Source organism: Chrysemys picta, chromosome 11, assembly GCF_011386835.1.
Source record: "Chrysemys picta bellii isolate R12L10 chromosome 11, ASM1138683v2, whole genome shotgun sequence".
Lineage (NCBI taxonomy): Eukaryota > Metazoa > Chordata > Testudines > Emydidae > Chrysemys > Chrysemys picta.
The window spans coordinates 64,798,797-64,819,343 of NC_088801.1; the positions used below are offsets into that span (position 1 = coordinate 64,798,797).

The 20,547-nt window shown below is 38.4% G+C and overlaps 1 protein-coding gene across 6 annotated transcripts in view; it reads right to left on the reverse strand.

The window, feature by feature from the left end:
- Positions 1-20,547, reverse strand: part of ACADL (acyl-CoA dehydrogenase long chain) — a 34,995-nt gene that overhangs the window by 1,146 nt on the left and 13,302 nt on the right. For all 6 annotated transcript variants that reach the window (XM_005279690.4, XM_024109255.3, XM_042859604.2 and 3 more), the window contains 8 exons: positions 14,835-14,972; positions 14,197-14,361; positions 13,093-13,159; positions 10,978-11,142; positions 10,568-10,669; positions 8,066-8,179; positions 5,412-5,539; positions 3,013-3,099 (listed from right to left, as the gene is read on the reverse strand). In XM_005279690.4, coding sequence (XP_005279747.2) covers positions 3,013-3,099; positions 5,412-5,539; positions 8,066-8,179; positions 10,568-10,669; positions 10,978-11,142; positions 13,093-13,159; positions 14,197-14,361; positions 14,835-14,972 — 966 coding nt within the window. The remainder of the gene's footprint in view (positions 1-3,012; positions 3,100-5,411; positions 5,540-8,065; positions 8,180-10,567; positions 10,670-10,977; positions 11,143-13,092; positions 13,160-14,196; positions 14,362-14,834; positions 14,973-20,547) is intronic.

A 20,547-nucleotide genomic window follows, 5' to 3' on the forward strand; every position in this document is an offset into this window, starting at 1 on the left:
TGCAGTTTGTCAGTACTATTCTGGTAGAGAAGAGAAAACATGTGAAGTGACTATAATCTAAGTTTAAGTGAAGAAAAAAACACTTGACTCAGAAGCACGTATGAGTTTGGCAGAGTTTCTTAAATTGAAATAGGGAAATTAGACCAACAAGTCAAATTCTAGAAATTTTTACTAATAAATAAAAAAATTACAATTGAATATACTTGCTGATACCCTATATGTAGGGCCCTACCAAATTCACCATCCATTTTGATCAATTTCATGGTCATAGGATTTTAAAAATCGTAAACTGCATGATTTCAGCTATTTAAATCTGAAATTTTACAGCGTTGTAATTGTAGGGGTCCTGACCCAAAAAGGAGTTTGAGGGGGTCACAAGGTTATTATAGGGGGGTTACGGTACTGCTACCCTTACTTCTGTGCTGCTGCTGGCGGCAGCGCTGCCTTCAGAGCTGAGCAGCTGGAGATCGGTGGCTGCTGACCGGGAGCCCTGCTGCCTTCAGAGCTGGGCCCTCAATAAGCAGCCACCACTATCCGGCTGCCACCTCTGAAGTCAGCGCAGAAGTAAGGATGGCAATACCGTGACTCCCCTAAAATAACCTTTTGACCCCCCTGCAACTCCCTTTTGGGTCAGGGCCCCCAATTTGAGAAACTCGGGTCTTCCCCCTGAAATCTGTATAGTATAGGGTAAAAGCACACAAAAAAACAGATTTCACCCTCCGTGATGTGTTTTTCATGGCTGTGAATTTGGTAGGGCCCTACCTATATGCCTTGATGATAACATGGCAGTTAAAATGAGCCCAAGTTTCATGTTGTGAAAAGATTACAAGTGACTTCAATACAAATTGCTCTTTTAAAAATGGCCTATCATTCCTTTTTATAGTGGTAAATGATTTCACAGAAAAAAAATGTCCTCTGATGGAGTTAAGTTTGTATACATCTAGACATTACTTAAGGGGCAAGGCAAACTGAATATTGTAGTTTTCTTTAAAAAGTTCATTCTAGGTACAAACAGATATTAGAAATCCTGGAAATTAAAAAGTATGGAAATATATAAATAAAATAAATCAAACCACCTAAACACTGTCCTATCCTCTGCCAACCTTCCATTTTGCATGTAAGTTGGAGGCAATATGATTAAAGACTTTTGATGAAGGTGGTCTTAATAAAGACTAATTTACAATTTGAGGCTGGACATCTTAAATCCACTTTACTTGCAGTTAGTCTTTGGGGCAGAGAAACTCTGGAGAAAATAACATTAATTCTAGAAATATGTCTGACACAAATGTTATCACCTGCTACCCTGCAATCCCCTGCTGTGTAACATGCCTTAATTTGATTCATAAGAACAATGTATGGTTGCTGCTTGCCTATGCCAAGTCTCTGAGTAAGAACATGCTTACATTTGAAACCTTGTACATCTCTGGGGAAGTGTCCCAAACTTGTCACTTGTGGTTAAACATTTTTTCCCTTTATTTGCTATATTTCTTTTCCATAGGCTGCCTTGCAAATTTCTATTTTATTATTTTCTATGCCCCCCATCCTTTTTTAATTCAAAATAATGTCTTTTATAGTCTAGAAGCAATACCTGCTGGTGTTTGCTCACCCTTTCCCAATTCTTTTATCATTTCCTCCCTTCTCCATTTTCAGTTAATTTAGTGCTCGATTAACAGTGCTGGAGACTGAAACCCTTCATTTATACATAGCACATGTACAACATACAAATTGTAAGCTCGCCCACACTTACTAGTGTGCCTCTGTGCCCTGAGAAAGAGACCATCTCTAGGTCCAAAGTAGTAATTTAGGTGCCATGCTCATTGAGTCCATTCCCTGCTGAAAGGGTTTCTAATTGTGCGGTGGGTTCTTTCTGAGAGGTGAACATTTGCCCACTAAGAAATGAACTGAAACTATCAATTCATTTCACACAGGCCACTGAACAGCTATCTGATGGCTATAGCTTTGAATCATTACTAACTTCAGCTTCATTTGAACTGGTGACTGAACTCAACAATGAAAGGCTCTTGATCCCCAAGCCATCCAGTTCCCCCTTTCCCTACCCTCCCAGTGGGTTGGGGACTGAGCTGTGCTCTTGAGCATACTATAGTCTGGGCAGCAGATTAGGGAAATGGATAAGAATCCTTGCTAGTTTCATTCCGTGAAGCACTAAACACAGCATCACAACTACAACTCTCCCCAGAAAGTAATTTTAAAATTCAGTATCCAGGAAAATGTACGACTCACACAGCCCTGCAACATTTAAAAATCCATACTTAGATAGTTACTACCAGTACTTAACAACAGGGGCCCTACAAACCTGCATAGGGGTTGCTAGATATGCTGATATAATAGAGCTCAGTGTACTTTAGAGTTGCTATTTACTCACAAAGGATGGAACAATCATTTCAAAATGTGAACAGGCTACTATGCACAATAATAAAGAGAAAAAAGTATCTGGGGGTAGCCGTGTTAGTCTGTATCCACAAAAAGACAACAAGGAGACCGGTGGCACCTTAAAGGCTAACAGATTTATTTGGGCATAATCTTTTGTGGGTAAAAAACCTCACCTCTTCAGATGCCACCGGTCTCCTTGTTGTCTTTTTATTAAAAGAGAAAAAAGTTACCTTGAAGCAGCATTAACAGGGTAAAATGTTATTAAAGGGACAACAACTTGAAATCAGGTCAGTTTAATTAAACCGAAGTAATTTCTGACAATTTATCTGCCCTAAAGTCCCGCCATTTTTGAGGGGTTTGCTATGAGCCTTTTTTTTTTAAATTACTCTCTACTTTTTGCTGTGAGAAAGACACAAACAGAGGAAAAGCTGCTTAACTAATTGATTGTACAGGGGAAATAGTAAAAACAACTACACAAAGGCATTTTCTTTACATGTATTGGTAGACTGCTTTGTATTAGTAGTGATTCGTTCTCCCAGTTTACAAATACATATGAAGAAAATGCAGCATTTTACTTTGCTGTGTATCTTTCATAATTCAGCACTGAAATGTTACACCTACTTTGCAATTGGATACTCCCACATATACCCCCATCCTCCATGGAGTTGTACACACTGAGTAGCCACGCTGTTTTGGAGATCAGAAGCCCTAAAATAGCAAGAACAGAAGTTTGGTTTTGAAGCATTATGCTACTAAATGTATAAAGTAAGGTAGTTAAATGTTTGTTTTACTTACAAATTTTCTTACATATAATAGCCATATCCAGAATGTTAGGAATTCCCATGATGAACTGTGATGAAGTTTGGTCTTTTTATAAAGAGGACCAGAAAGAAGCAGTAATTGGCAAATATTTTAACTTTTAACATTCAAGAATTTGGCTTTTCTTATAAAACTTTCACAAAGGAGGGCTTTCAAATACAGACAAGTTTGTTTACATTTTGCTTATTCATGTTGTATATGCCAATCATCAAAGAGATTTATTTTTTAAAACAATGGGTGTTCTTCCCCTGTTGAATCCTTCATAATGTTACTTGTTCACAGCCTTTTTCCTTTGGCAACATACTAGGATACTCTCTGTACACCAATAATATCTGGTGATGCCTTTTTTTAAATGCTAAGAATCTCTATATTGCATTTTTTAATGTAAATGCTGACTAGTAAATGCTCCAAGTATTCCCCCCCACACACACACACACACTTAGCTGTCTCTATGTTAATTTTTGTGGACTTTCCTAGCATAATTTGATACACTTTTTTATCCTAGACAACATGGGCTTTATAACTTGTTTCCTGCATTTTATCTTTTAAAAGACTGCATGCTTGCAGTTATATCAAAAACTCAAACAAATTTTATAAAACCGCTCAGGATTTTGACTGCACTTTGGGATCAAGCTAAAGGTAATAGCTAAGTCATGGAAGAGCATACTGCTCAAACAAGTAACTTCAACAGCAAAAAGAATATGAAAAATGATTAGTCAAGTTAATTTCTTTTTCATATAAGAGTACATAAAATTCTCTCTTCTCAAGCATGCTCCACTGCCAAGTTTTCTCTTGAATTATATTATACCACATTTAACCTTAAAATGATGTCTTGATGAAACTATCCATCCTAAATAGATTTTCAGATTAATTCAAATACTGTAACTGTATTATCACAATAAAACCTATACATCTTTCAACAGAAATCAGCAGTAGAGATGTATAATGCTTTCCAAAAATTTATCTCATTTAACTAAGCATCTACCTCAAAAATAGTAAATTGCAGTTAAATCTTACGAAAGAAAGAAAGAATATAAACTACTGTATAATCAAATGAAGTGCAGTATACTGGTACTAGAGAAAGAAGCAGTTTCTCTGTTCAAGCAATTTTTAAACCTATTCAAGCTCTGTGGAAAAGTTACAGAAATTCCATTACCTATATGGAGAAGGCCACTAAATATTATAGGTATAGGAATGTTGGTGATTTTGCAAGTTTCTTGCTTTGGAAAAATCAATTGATGAAAGTATTTACGCTGGCATTAGTTATATCCTCCTCCACAAAGCTGAATGCCTGTGCTTCTGTACCAGGTATTTCAACATAATCCTTGCCAAGAAACACTCAATCAAAATCCTTCCTTTTAATGTAATGTTCTATCTGGATTCCCGTGGCATTTTATGTAGAATTTTTTTTTAAGGATTAAAACTTGTACATTTTCTGCAAATGTTCTGTCACTTTCTAGTCTTCATTTTTTCCCCAATTTTGCAGCTAACTTAATCTGGCGCCGGGACAAATGTATTACCTTAGATGTTTCTACTTGTCTAACTTTGTTTGGTTAAATGCAAGTTAATAAATAACTGCAAAAAAAGTTCCTGGGGCTTTTTCTGTCCAATTAAAAAATGGAACTATGAAAGGAAGAATAGCTCAATCTCAGCAACAGCAATAAAGAGCTAGCTAATTATTTCTTCCTGAAATCAGATAGTTCTCAGAAAATGGTTGGTTGAAATACCTAGCTCTTATGTCAGGATTTATCAAATAATATATCCAAAACTTATTTCATATGTTATAAATATTATGCAAGGGAATCCCAGTAAGATCAACCTTTGGTTTTTAAAGTTTTTCAGCTGTATAATTAAATGTTTTTCAAAAACTCAATAAAATAATTCTCAAGTGAAACTATTTAATTAAGTTGAATTTGGATCACCTTGCTCAAGAGACCTTTTTCCTAAAAGCCAACACTAAGTAACTAATTTTGAAATTATCTGATTAACCGATACCAATATTCAGTGTAAGTCTCTATGTATACCACATGCATCACTGTAGTTTGGGCTAATAAATTCTGATGTTAGATGCACACAATGTTTAATCATATATAATGTTACCTTTTGGGCTAAACATTTGGGTTGGTTACTTCAATGTTCTAATGTTAGAGTCCAGAAAAGTTCATACAAGTAACATTTTCAAATTGTTTTAACATGCATACCAGTATTTTGCCATGGAAGCTGTGGAGGAGTCCAGACGTTTCTCCTCATGCAGCTGGAGGCAGCTGTCCACAAATGTCCGGCCCACGCAAATCTGAGTTTTCAGTTCCGCTAACTTGTGCTGCACAGTCTGATTTTTGTTGGAAGGGGAAAATGTTTTGTATTTAAAAATCAGGAAATATTTTAAAACAAACCAGTGAAAGGAAAATATGCCAATAAGGTCTTTGCAAGGAAATGCTTTTTTGGGGGGGGTACAACTAATGTTGTGCATGGAGGAAACACCACCACAATAAAGACTACCACCAATACAGGAGCTAGAGTTCTATAAAACAAAAAGCAGTTTAATTTCCATTTCTTTTAACATTTCACATTTCTGCCTGTCTAATCAAATAGGATTTGCTCAGAGTCAAGGCACCTGTGAATCAAAGAAAAGCTATAAATTCTGGTCTTTAACTCAAAGTCATGTGTTTTTCTTATTTAAAAATAAATAGATAACAGAAGTCTGAGTTCATAAATTCCTAGATAGTACAACATATTAGCCCTTTACTGAATGTTTTAGCAACTTGAGCTCCCCCTTCTGGTAAAAATGTGTTTCTATTCTTAACAGCCAGCAATTTCCCTAGAGAGACAAGGTGGGTGAGGGTAATATCTTCTATTGGACCAACTTCCTCACCCACCTTGTCTCTCTAATATCCTGGGATTGACAAGTACAATTATACTTGCATACAGTAATTTCCCTAGTTTATTAGCAGTTCCATAAAGTACTAACTATTTTCTTAAATGCAAAAATTATTTTAAAGGTATAATGTCACAATCCAAAAAACTTTTATTTATCAAGTATCTTTTATTAAAGAATAATTAAAATTCAAGACCACAGAGGGAGAAGAGAAGTTCAAAGAGATACGAGTAGGAATAACTGGATTCAAATGAACAAAGGAAAGTTTAAGACTGGCTGTCAGGGAAAGTTTCCTAACATTGAGATCTGTTATACTGTGGAAAAAGAAGAAGCCCACGTAAAGCTAGACTGGGCAAGAACTCAACTACGTGGTAGTAGTCCTTACACTGGCCGGGGGAATGAAAAATACAAGTCAACAAGTCTTTTCTCAAGTTCTTAAACTCCTGTATCAGTGGGCTTCATCATTTCCTTTATCCAAGCTACAGAAACAAATAAAAGACTGATTTCAAACCCTGTAATAAATGAATTAGGCAAGACATCAGGCGAATTAGAAAGCAGTCAGCTTTTGATTCCACACACAGTTTAGCAATCAGCCATGAAAGGAAACACAGAAAAGCACAGAGTGCATAATGTTTTGATAAAAATACTTTACTGGAGAGTGGTTGTCTTGCTTTAACGCTAACTCTGCACTAAAACTATAGTTTTTTAAAAGAGGTATTTCAATAGAGCTACGTATAGACATTGGAAATGCTAAATCACACCTGGAAATTTTATGAATTGATACTTAAGATGTCTTACTTCTAAGGGCCCAATCCTGCTCCTGCTGAAATCAATGGTAGATCTGCCTTTGAGATAACAGGAAAAGCATCAGGACTCAAAACTGGGAATCTTGATGTTTTTAGTTAGATCTCAAGGGCACATTTCAATTAACAAAAAGGCTACCAATCTCCAACCTGTATAATTCATCCCATTTCTATGCATCACAAACACTGGAACTTGGCCAACATTCTCATTAAAATGTTTAACATTTTTTAAATGTTTAACATTGTTTTCAGAATAACCCCCTACCTAGGGTTTTTACACTGAAACTCTTAAGATCACTCCTGTATTAAGAAAAAAATAAGCAGTACCTTCTGAAAATTGCTACATTAGCATGTAGAATCCCAGAGTCTGTATTTACTAGAATATGGTTAACAAAAGTTACCCTGATTTAAAAAAAATAAAAAAGATACTGTGAGAAGCAGAGCCTGTTTTCATGATTCTGAACAAGGAGTAGACTAGCGATAGTCTCAAAACTCACACCTAACTCTCATTGATGGCAGCAAGAATAATATGCACTGGACCATATATAATATGGACCATATACAACTTCTTATGTGGAGTCACTTGTGCATTTAGTTGCCTTGCAGCTGAGGAATCATTTACAATATCCATAAAACTGAAGACTATATAAAATAATTATTTGCTTAACACTTCACAGGCATTAAGACAACAAATTCCCTGCTGTGAAAAACTTGCATAGTATCAATCTCAGGTAGGCCCTGATCCTGCAATGTGTTGTGCACAGGTGGACCCCCATGCCTGGAAGTCCACCCAAGTCAACAGGACTCAGCTCACCTGCAGAGGTCCATCCATGACAATGCACTGTAGGATAAGAGCCTTAGACAGTAAAATGCAATTTTATAAACAAAACTATTTTCACTATATATTCATAAACCAGGTCAGCAATTCACTGTTGACTTCAAATCTGAAAGAAGCAGCAGCAATGTTATCTCAAGAGCTCTTAGTCATGTTTAATTTAAAACTGAACATGAGAGAGAAAGAGGAGTCATTCCAGATACTTGCTCCTAATCCAACTTTAGAACCTTTGAAAACAGTCCAGTGGTTTTGCTTGCCTAACACCTCTAATGAAATGAAAATTACATACAAGAGACAGACAAAAAGAAGGATTTCTGTCTCTTTTTCTTGGTTTAAGCTCACCTGTAAATGTGCAATTGTTTTCCCAAAAGCTTTTCTTTGTTTAACATAGTTTCTTGTTTCTTCGAACATGAATTCACAGCTGGCAAGTGCCATATCAGCAATAAACAGTCTTTCCTTGGAGAAAGAAGTGATAAAGAATCAGAGTTCTTATCCAATGCAACTAATCTCAAATTTCTCTACACAAACATAGATACAAACATAGGTTGGGAAACAAAAGTTTAGTTATGTCTGTTAGTGTTAGTTTTGTTCTGTTCCATTAAGTTTTTAACTAGACATATTGCATAATTGAAAATATTGTCACTCTAATGAACACAATTGTCTTGGTGGGACCCAATTTTAAAAGTTCTTAGTGACATTCCAAAGTTGCATAAACAGGACTACAGAAAAAAAAAAATCTAAAAGTGAAATGTAATACTCCTTTGACTTAATGGAAACAATTTGGCTTTAATCTTTCATTTCAAATAAAACAGTATGTAAACAAGTTTTAGAAGGACACTGTCTAAATCAGAGGTTCTCAAACTGTGGTGTGTGGACCACCAGTGGTTCGCGAGCTCCATTCCAGTGGTCCACAGATAGTTCCCTCTAAGGTGCGCGCCTGGGCAACTGCACACAAGAGAATGAAGGACCACCCATCTAATTAGTGGAGCCGCACAGGTGTGGCTCCACTAATTAGGTGCCTGGATCCTGGAGAAGATGCACATGTAAGGTGAGGTGGTGGCCTTGGGGGGGAATACGGGGTAGGTGGGCAGGGGGCAGTGGGGTGAGAAGAGGAGCTGGGGAAATTTGGAATGTGCAGGGCTGCGGCAACCAGACAAAAAGAGGTGACTTTCCCCAGCTCCGGGGCTGCGGCTGCCGGGGAGAGACAGCCCTCCTTCCCCCAGCCTCAGCTCTGTGATGGAGGAGACACTCACATCCTTCCCAGCCCCAACTTGGGGGCTGCCGCGGCAGGGGCGAGAGGGCACATCCATCGCATTTGAAAGGTAAGACTACTGATATTAAAATGAGTTGTGTGCTTTTATTTGTAGAACAAAAAAGTGTTAATTATTAAGGGTTTTTTTCATATAGCGCTTTTATCCAAAGCGCTTTACAATAGTTAGCTAACGGTACAAAAAACATTTGGAAAGATCATTAAGTTGTCCACCGAGACCCTCATCAATTTTCAAGTGGTCCGCGAAAAAAAAGTTTGAGAACCACTGGTCTAAATACATTTAAAAGTTTATAATTTTCTCCCCATTCTCATAAACTATAAAAAGATTTAAACTACGATCCATTTCCTGCAGAAGTGTTTTTTGCTTAACCATGTAAATAGTCTGGTTCACTATTGTAGGGGTGTTCATGAGCACTGCGGCTCTGTGTTTTTTCAAACCACTGAAATATTTTCTTTGAAAGAACTAAATGTATGGAATTTTCACAGTGGAAGAGTAGGTCACATATTTCACATATAGTGTAAAATTAAGTAAACATGATTTTTATTAGATGATGCAACCATAAAGTCATAGTTTATGCTTTATGACAAAGCAGAGTCATGGTTTTGGCACCTGAGTTTCCCCTCTGCTCTTCCAAACCTGCATTAACTGGTCAACTATGTTCAGTTCTACTAAGACGACAAGCCACTTCAGGCTCTACAAAATGCTTCCACTTTTCAGTTTTTTATTAAATAGATTGAGAAAGTAGTTTATCTATAACAGTGGTTCTCAAACTTTTGTCCTGGTGACCCCTTTCACATAGCAAGCCTCTGAGTGCGACCCACCCTTATAAATTAAAAACACTTTTAAATATATTTAACACCATTATAAATGGTGGAGGCAAAGCGGGGTTTGGGGTGGAGGCTGACAACTCGCAACCCGCCATGTAATAACCTCACGACCCCCTGAGGGGTCCTGACCCCCAGTTTGAGAACCCCTGATCTATAACATATTTCCACTGGTAGAAGAGTTGCAGGTGTGCATTTTGCATTAGCCATTAGCGCAAAGAAAAGTCAACTCTGCACGAAGAGGCTTATAGAGGGCAAAAAGAGCATATTTAAAACTACTGAGCTTAGTGTATAAGTGTTAAGATAATACCACAGTTGTTTGTAGCATTCAATTTTTAAATTCTGTTCTAATCTTGTGTTCTTCACACCAGTGCTATTGACTGAGAGATCTGGTCTTGAAATCGGATATAAAAACTTGATACACGTAATATCCTTTCTGTAGCAATTATTATACCATCCCTTACTAAAATAGTACCTTAACATGATATCATAATAAAATTATTTGAATAGAAACTATTAGATTGCAAGCTATTTCACTGATATTCCAAGATGCTTCACTTTGATTTGCAGTGCAGAATTCCTACCACTAAAAAACAAAAGTATAAGCAAACTGTGGTTGTAGGCATTCTACCTCTGAAACTGAGGCGTCTCACCATAATCCATAAACTGCAGGTGGCGGTTCCAAGCAAAAACCAAAATAAAGTCTTTGTGCTTTTCCTGCACACAGTGTGGGTTTGTGTCAGTCTTACCTGAGGGAGCTCTGCCATCAAATAGTAGAACCCTTTGTTCTCTTGTCCAAGCAAGGCACTGGCTGGCAAACGTACATCCTCAAAAAACAGCTCTGCTGTGTCCTAAAAATGGTTTTAAATAAAATATCTGTCAAACTCTCTCTTCCAAAGATTTTCCTCTTATCCAGTTCCTAACTTCTACAGCCCAAATTACATATATTCACTGGAGGCTGTTTGCTTTCCATATAAATTTCACTCAAATGCAACCCACCATTGCAGTCTAATTTAGAATATCCTGCTCTTGCCGTTAAAACTGTGAACTGAAGTATTACTACAGCTACATTTGATCTTTACTGAAAGTACCCCAGGGAATAACAAGTCCTTTTACACTGCCTCAAAGTCCATCACATGGTAAGGCTCGTATGACTTACTTGTGCTTTCAGGCCTATTTTTTCCAGCTTGCGTCCTTTGATGAATCCTTTCATTCCATTCTCCACCAGAAAAAGGCTGATCCCATGAGCAGGGGAGCGGGCCTCACGGTTTGTAACAGCAACCACAATCACTAAATTACTCATCCAGCCATTAGTGATGAATACCTGTAAGAAAACCAAGATGGAATAATGCTGCATGTTAGCTGGCAGGTAGCTAGGAAGATTATAAAGTAGTAGTACACGAACTTTCACACACTTCTACAAGTAAACAGTATATAAAAGATTAAAGCTGTAAGTAAGCGTCCAAAAAGTTTAAAAAGTCCAGATGCATAAAAAACCAAAGTGCTCCAGAACAGTCTATAAAGGAGAGATGGGTTCAAGCGGCATAATTCGGATCTGGATTGCAAACTAACACCCCAAAGTTAAAGGGTGTTGGGGTCTGAGGTTCTGGTCGACTCTAACCTATTATAAAGACAGAGGACAGATTTAAAAAAAAAAAGGAACCAAATTTGTATTTGTTTATTTTGAATATTCCTAAAGTTTAAATTCAGATTTTTAATTCAATCTCTATTATAAAGATTCCTTTTATGAACAAGCATATCAACTAACATGCAGATGACCTCTTTCAAAAGTTAAAATGGCAAGGTATAAAATGGAAAATCATTGGGAGATTCTCCATTACTATAGCAAATCTCTATAATTCTGTACAATATGCTGTCTGCTCACATTTAATATTGTACGAAACACTGATGCATGCTACAGTGGGTGGAAACGTACAGTTGCCTTCACTGTATCGTATGTTTTAAGTCAAATTCTGATATCACGACAGGCAGAACAGACACAGACATGCCAAGTATAAAAATTAGATTCAGATTCCTAACCATGCCAACCAAAAAAATGACTGAACTGCCTTGTCTTGCCTAGGTTCAGGCACGCAACCATTACGTTTATCTATCTAAACAGTATCTTTTACATACTTATGGACAAACACTTACGGTTTTATTATTTTATTACTGCAGTGACCAAAAGCCACAATCTGGACAAGGCCCCACTGTACTAGGCTCTGCAAACACATAGATTTAGCCCATAAATATGCCTAAAAGTCTAAAAGTAATAGGCAATTCACAGCAGGAAGAATCTTTGAAATATACTGAAATCAAAATACTATTACTACTTTGTGTTTTCATCCAAAGATTTCAAAGCATTTTTACCCAGACAGGCAAGAATCATCACCATCACTTTACAAATAGGGAAACTGAGGGCCCAAGGTGGTATAGAAATTTTCTCAAAGTAAAAAAAAGAGTTAGTGGAAGAGTTAGCAACAGAATTGAAGTCTCTTGGTCTCTCTTTTTAACCACTAGACCATGTGGTCACCTATGATTCATCATTTTTAAAACAAAGTTTTACTAAACCAACCATCCCAATACTCAAAAAAATCAAGTACCAGGACAGAGCTGTAACTCTAAGAGGTTTTTAGTTTTAAAAGTTTTCAACTAACAGCAGTGTCATTTAAAAGTTTTTAGAATGACAATCCCCTATTTCAATCCTCTTAATTCTTTGTATTAGGGGTTAAATGAGATGGGTACCCTTATAGCAGCTCAATATGTGGTTGTCATCTAATATGGAATTTATCCCATACACTGAACAATACAGTCACTGGATAAAGATTCCATTTTTGTGTTGAAATAGTAAAGGAGTAAAGGTTTTAGTTTGTTTCCCTTGACCGACAGGGGAACGCATAGCAGGGTGGCTATTCTGCTACCAACTCCACTGAACTGAGAAACAGTCTGGCCTTTGGCTATATTGTGCAGGCTGACTATACCAGTCAAAGAAAAGAGCAAAATCTTATGATCGGGCTGCTTTTTTGTTCTCCAATAAAAGCTGCAAAGAAAAGAGTCTGCTCTGCTGATTGCCCCATAAATTGTCAGCATCATAAGCTGGATAGCTGGGTAACATGAATTCTTCTATAAGATGTAACTCGTAGAAAAGGAAAAACAAAGGGGTAGAGACACTAAGAGCTGGGAAAGCAGCTGTAGAATAAAGTAAATTCTCTCACTAACGCTGGATGTATTCAGTACCTAAGCACCATAAATCAGAGCACATCCATTCACATACCTTACTTCCATTGAGAATCCAATCACTTCCATCCTTTTTTGCATACGTTCGTACACCCTGCAAATCACTAAAATTGATTGGCGAGAAAAGAAAGTTATTTAAGAGAACAATCCAGCAGTGGCATGAAGTTCACATTTAAAAAATAATCCTAGTATAAAATAATGAAGAACATAGAGCCTACAACTCCTTGTGGATAGTGCTATGTACAACAGTAGTCAAAAGCTCAAATAGGATTCAGGGATGTATTAAAAAGGAGCTAGAGAATTATGGAAACCACAAGTGTGTTATGTATACGAATGATGAACCTCTGCATCTTCAGTACAGCACATGGTTCTACTTCACTTTCAAAGGGACATACCTGCTCACAGCCGAAGTACCACGTGCACAAATAATATCTATTAGCTCAGCAGCATCTTATGTCGACATGGCCCATCAATTTAGGGCTGCCCCAGAAAGCAGATATCAGCCGCTCAGCTTGGCACCCTCCACGTATAGTTAGAGGTCAGCTTATGGTTCTCAAGCAGAGAGGCTTTTGCTGTTTCTAGGACCAGTGGTGAGACAGTATAGAAGGTGCAGCTCCCTATTGTACTCCCATCTGCTTAGCAGATTGAAGAGAATGATATTGAATCAGTAATCTACCCAATAATCCTACTGTCTGCCCTTATACTATATGAATGAGAGTACAGGAAAGAGAACTCTATTCTATACAGGATTCAGGGACAAGGAAATAGGCCCTCTTGCCAAATTCAGACAGCATTATATGGACTAAGTCAAGCCTCCTTTACTGAGTTATTACATTTCACATTAAAGAATGTCCATGCAACAAGTAGGCTAGTGGCTGTTTATGCAGAATCTAAAACAAATACAAAACCCTATTTGTCCTAGGGCTGATGGCAAGATCATGGGTTTGGAACAGGCATGCGGAAATGACAAAGCTGTAAAACAGCAATCTATAATTAAAGGTTATTTCTCTGGTTCTACCTATTCTGGGCTACTGCCTAATCAGTAAGATGGCCATGTAACTATGAAACTCGGAGTTTTTACACAGCGAGATTAGGTAAGCAACATGTATGTAAAGCCCATCTGTTGTCCTTTTCAGCTTACCTGCCAGCCCCAGGTTCTGTCATGGCTATAGCGCCAATACATTTGCCTGCAGACATTTCAGGGATAAACCGTTCAATCTGATCTTTTGAGCCATAGTTTGCGATGTAGGGCATGACAATATCTGAATGAAGGCTGAATCCTGGGCCAGTACAATTAACATACATCCTTGAAGAGAAAAGAATGAAAGTAAACTTTAGAAGAAAGTGTGACAGTGATTGATCTATTGAATTTTACACTGTTAAAACCAGAGAACCAAAACTGAAAGAAATGTACACTAAAAGCTGTCAAAATGACACACACAATTTTAACTTGTTACATCCATGTTCTTACTTATTTATAGAATGTACTTTCACTGTCAGACTATTGGATCACCCACCAGTCTAAAGAGAACATTTCCCCTCCTCTCCTGGCAGTCCTAAATATATAATACTATGATATTTATTATTTAAAAAAAAATCATCTGAAATATCTAAAGTAGGGGGTACTTATGCATGTCTAAATTATCACTTCTGTGGAAGGAAAACACTATTACTGTCTGTGAACACACTCTCCTTACAATAGGAATCAGGAAATCAGATGAACAAATACAATCTTATAAGGGTACCAATTTGATTCTTGCTGCAGTGTCTTGTACTTACTGCTCCTCCAAGACCACTGCTGAAGAGAGCAGATCCCCTCCAATGCCACCATGTTTTTCCAATATATTGACACCAAGCAGTCCCTGTTGTCCAGCTTTTTCCCAGAGCTCCCTGCTCACCTGGCCAGCCTTCTCCCATCTGCAAATGATACAGGAACGAGAAGTTAGTGGAATTCCCCTCCTACTATTTGTGATTTTCCACAGCTGCTGCTTTACACCATAAAATCTGCTACCAAGTTTCAATGCTTAAGAATAAGACTTTCAGTCTCAGAAACCAACCAACAACACAGGAGGTAACATAAAACAGGCATGTGTGTTTTGCCAGCTGGGGAGAGGTAGGCAACTTGGACTCATGCAACATACTTAGGATTTGTAGTCTCCAAGTCTATGGATTAATGATTAAGTTGCCACCACAGAATTACATGCAGTATGGTAGGTGGTAAAAAGCTAATTTCTGCTTCCAATGTATAACCTGCAATTTCCTTAACTTTTATACCTGATAAATTTGTGAACAATACCAAAGATAAGTTGATTTTTGTGGTACTTTGGTAAATTGACAGCAGAGGAGCTTCTGGTGATAGTCCTTAGATTTTAACTCGGAAGGAGAATTAGAGACTCATGGCAGAAGTTCCCTATCTGTGGAACTTTCTCACTCAGGTTGTTTGCTAGAGCCAGAGTTGCACTGCATCCTGAAGGCCACCCAAGGCTCATCTTTTCAGCCACACAGACTAGTTTGGAGGCCATTTATCAGCTGCAATTGAAATGGATGTAAACTGTAAGCAACAAACACTTCACCGAGCAAGCAATTTGAGAAAATACTAGAAGAAATATCAAAGAAACAGAGCTTTGCAATAGCAAGATATATTACACTATAAAACACTGCATGTGCTAGAAGACTTAATGAGATCCACACCTTCCTACTTCTTTGGAAGATACTTTTCCTTGGATTATTAGTTTATATTTGAAGGATGAATCCATCTTCACTGAGAGCGCATACATGAGTCCTTAGAGCAGAGGTCTCCAAACTGTGAGGCACGGAGGAACGTTCAGGGGTGTGTGGCAGGGTAGGGCCAGGCCCCACAGGGGCCAGGGAGGGAGTGCCACCCAGCCCCACTCTTGGCCCTGGCCCCGGCCCCTGCCTCCCGGCTGCTACCCAGTGCCCGGCCACGGCCCCCAACCTCCACTCCAGACCCCAGCCTCGGCCCCCAGCCCTAACTCCAGCCCCAGGCCATGGCCCCCGGCCCAGCCGCGGCCCCACTCCAAGCTGCAGCTCGCAACCATGGCTCTATGAGGAGAGACAGATTACATTATAGGTAAGGGGGGGTGCAAGGTAAAAAGTTTGGGATCACTGCCTGAGAGAGACACGCATGGTTGGGCTGTCCCACTGGCTCTTTATCCAGACAGTTAAAACTTCTCTTCAATCCCACTCCCATCTCAGATAGCCCATGTAAGTTTCTCTCCCAAACACTCCCTGTGTTTTTCCATTCACTCCGAACTCCATTCCTTCCAGGCAACATTTGCGATGAGCTCTCATACCTCCAAATCAGCCCTAAAAAAATTATGTCTTCCACAAAGCCTGTGTTTGCCAACATACACACTCACCCCTCCATGTCTGCCCAGCCACTTACTATGTGTTACCATTACACCCATTTGTTCCTTTACAGTCGGATTTTTCAAAAGCATCTAAAATGCTGCAGGCGCACAAGTACAATTGGCCTTATATTCGGGGGGGGGGGGGAAGGAGGAGGAAGGATGTTACTAACTTGAGGTAAAATCCTAGGGAAAACAAGGCAGTAGATAAATTTTACACAAGCTAAAGACTTGTCTTCCCTAGGATTTTACCGTGCATTAGCTAGCTTGAGTTAAGAATGCACTTTTTCCCCCAATGCAGACACAGCCTTTGAAAACCAATAGTCTTAAGTCACTTAGTGTGTGATTAGATGTTGATAGATGTTTAGCTGCATGTGTGTGGTTTCTTTGTGTGCTGCCCCAGCCCTGCGCAGACAGCTGGCATGGCAGGCCTCAAGCAAACCACCCAATGAGCACAAGATCCGTTAAGGGACAAAGGCACCCAGCCAGGCTTATTGTCGACAAAGCCCGGTACTAGTATCCTGCAGACTCCACCAGACCACTAATACACGTATGCCCGTAACAATGGACCAGCTCAGTGAACGGCGGGACTTTCCACTCCTCCCTAGGCCAGACAAAGATACTCCCTCTGAGATACATCTTTATACCCCAATACAAACAAGTTAGTACTGATCCTCTGACATAGATAGTTACTGCCCTGTGACATGGCTAGCTATTACCTATTACCTTGTACATGTTGGTTCGATCAAAACAGTTTTATTTCGTACTGTTATCCTGACCATATCTCTTAGGAGGCGTCAGTGTGTTCCTGTTATCCTTGGGGAATGTTTTTGTACCATACTTGATATCAGGATGTTCTGGTACCACTTGATATCTGGATATGTTTGTGTGAGTACTTTCTGACTAGCACTTCTTAGGAATGTGTATTTTTGCAATATTAGCCCTGTTACCAAATTCTGCGAGCAGCTCCTGCCTCATACCAGGCCTCTGATACAAGGGCTTATGTCTCAGGCTCTCTTCCTACTACAAGGTGATTTTGAAAATCAGACACCAAGCTCTTCAGGGCAGAGACTTTGTGTATTAAGAACGTAAAAGTTACTATACTGGGTCAGACCATGGTCCATCTCGCCCAGTATCCAGTCTCTGACAGAAGCCTGTACCAGAGCTTCAGCAGGAATATACTGAACAGGGCAATTATGGAGTGATCCACACCTGATTTCTACTCCTGACTTCTGACAGTCAGAGGTTTAGGGTTGCCCCTAGCATTGGATTGCATCCCTACCCATCCTGGATAATGGCCATTGATGGATCTATCCTCCAGGAACTTATCCAGTTCTTTCTGAACTATGTTACACTTTTGCCCATCACAACATCCCACGTCAGTAAGTTCCACAGGTTAGTTGTGCCTTGTGTAAAAAAAGTACTTTCTTGTTTGCACTAAATCAGCTGCCTATTAATTTCATCAGGTGATGACTGGTTTTTGTATTGTATGAAAGGGTAAATAAAACTTCTCTATACACTTTTTCCACATTCTTCATGATTTTATAGACCTCTATCATACCCCCCTCCCCAGTCGTCCCTTTTCTAAGCTGACTAGTCCTTATCTTTATAGTCTTTCCTCATATGGAAGCCATTCCATACCCTGGATCATCTTTGTTGCCCTTCTCTGAACCTTTTCCAGTTCCACTATATCGTTTTTGAGATGGGGTGACCAGAACTGGATACAGTATTCAAAGTGTGGGTACACCATGAATTTATATAGTGGTATTATTATATTTTGTCTTATTTTCTATCCCTTTCCTATAGTTACTAACATACTGTTAGCCTTTTTGACCACTACTGCGCGTTGACTGGAAGTTTTCAGAGAACTATCCAAGGTGACTCCAAGATCTCTTTCTTGGGTGGCAACAGCTAATTTAGAATCCATTAAAATCTATAGTTGGGATTATTTTTTCCCCAATGTGCATTACTTTGCACTTAACTTTGAATTTCATATGCCATTTTGTTGTCCAGCCACCCAGTTTTGTGATATCCCTCTAACTCCTCACAGTCTGCTTTGGACTTGACTAATTTTGTATTGTCTGCAAACTTTGCCACTAACTGTTCACCCGCTTTTCCAGATCACTAATTAATTATTACACTACTGGAAAGTGCCACGTGCATCTATAGTTTTACATAAGTAATGAATAATAGCTGAAGGTTACAGGGATTGGCATATAAGTTTTAAAGGGACATTGTCACCTTGAAATCTAGTCAGCTGCAAAAAATAATTAAAGTAGTGTCAGATTCTACACCTGTCATAATTCCAGGGTTGTTTTTTTTTTCCTTTTTTGTTTGGCTTTACAGACATTTTCCTACTTTATAAGTGTTTCTCTTTCCCCTGTTGCTCTGTGAAAAGATCCATGCTAACAACAGAAGGAAACTGACTGACTTTACAGAGAAGGGGAACGTGACTACCCATAAAGAACTCTCAAACGTACAAAGTAAATTTTAGAAAAATCTTTCTTCTAATCTCTTTCAGTTATAGTAGCAATAAGTCCTATTTATAGCAGTAAGAAGTGAAAATTATTTCAGACACGAGAATGATTTTAAGTTGATGGTGTTTTATAGTCTCTATTTGGTTTGGTTGAATGGCATTGCTCAGTAACTATAAATGGAAGAAGAGAAGGTATATTAAGCCCCAAGGGAAGGGATCATCTTTTTGTTTGTTTGTTTGTGTTTGTACAGGGCTTATCTCAGTGGGATACTGGTATATGAGTAAGACCCCTTGATGCTATGGTAATACAAATAAATAATAATTGGTTGTGAAAGTTTGTAGCATTCTCTCTTATGTTTATCTTCTGGAGACTGTACAGAAACAGAACAATTATTACAGACATAAGAGAGAAGTTCCAGGTGGAGGAGTTGAAGAGAGGAGAGGGAAGGGATGGAATAAATGTGAAAAGGTGAAATATATTAAATTCACCTTTTTATTGTTTGCTTTCCCAGTCCAGAACTAATACAGTTGCTTAAATCTTTAGTTGGAAGATGGTCCTTGTTGGAGAATGGGACAATATATGGTTTTGTAGACATGCACTGTAGCCCTAGAAAGAACGATCACCATCTCTGAAGTACAGCTACCATTCTGAGCTAACTGGCTAAATTTAAGTGGAAGAACACCATACCATATTTCATCGCATTACCCTCACTACCAGAATTAAAAACAACTATTTGATATTAACGTGCTACGTCTCAATTATCTTGAAATTAATTCTGAAATGAAACTGCTCTCCTAGATGTAGAATGACAACCATAACTCTTCGCAAAATAATGGGTTTCAAAACTGGAATTTGGACTAGGAGATTACAAAACAAAAATACACTAAGAATCATGCCTGAAACAAGCTAGCTACACCAAATATAGCAATGGAACTGTCAGGGGGATGAATAGATCAGGGGACTGGTAACTGAAATCTTTCATTTCTAGACTGCTGTTCCAGCCCTGGCTGGGAGCAATGCAAAATCATTACCATCTGGTGTCTCGGTTGTGACCTCTAGAAGAGCTAATTTTAGGACCAGTCTACACACAAAATTGCACTAAAATAACAATCTCTTTTAATACACATTTTGTTATAACGTGCATGTGTAGACACTTATTTCAACTAAAAGTGTCCTATTTTTACTGAGCTAAAACAGGGTTGTTGTTTCTTTAACCAACTTCATCCTATTTTAATTTAGCTATTAAAACAATAACAAAAACCCCACTTTAACTCAGTCAGAATAGAACACTTTTACTCTGAAGTAAGAGTGCCCATACACAGACTTGCACAGAAATAAAAGATGTGAATTAAAACTAAGTTAGCTGTTTTGGTAAGTGCACTTTTCAGGGGACAGATAGCCACAACATAAAAACCAATACAACTAACACCTTTAGACTGTAAACTCTTTGGAGCAGGAGCAGTCTTCTTGTTCTCGGTTTGTACAGTGTCTAGGATCCTGGTCCATGACTGGGATTCCTAGGCACTACTACAATGCAAATAATAAACAGTGATAATACTGAGAGCCTTAGCAAAGCTAACAAAGAGATTAAACTACCTTTTTATCCCTAGAGGCAAGGCAAACTTCTACAGAAGTTTGCATTTTATT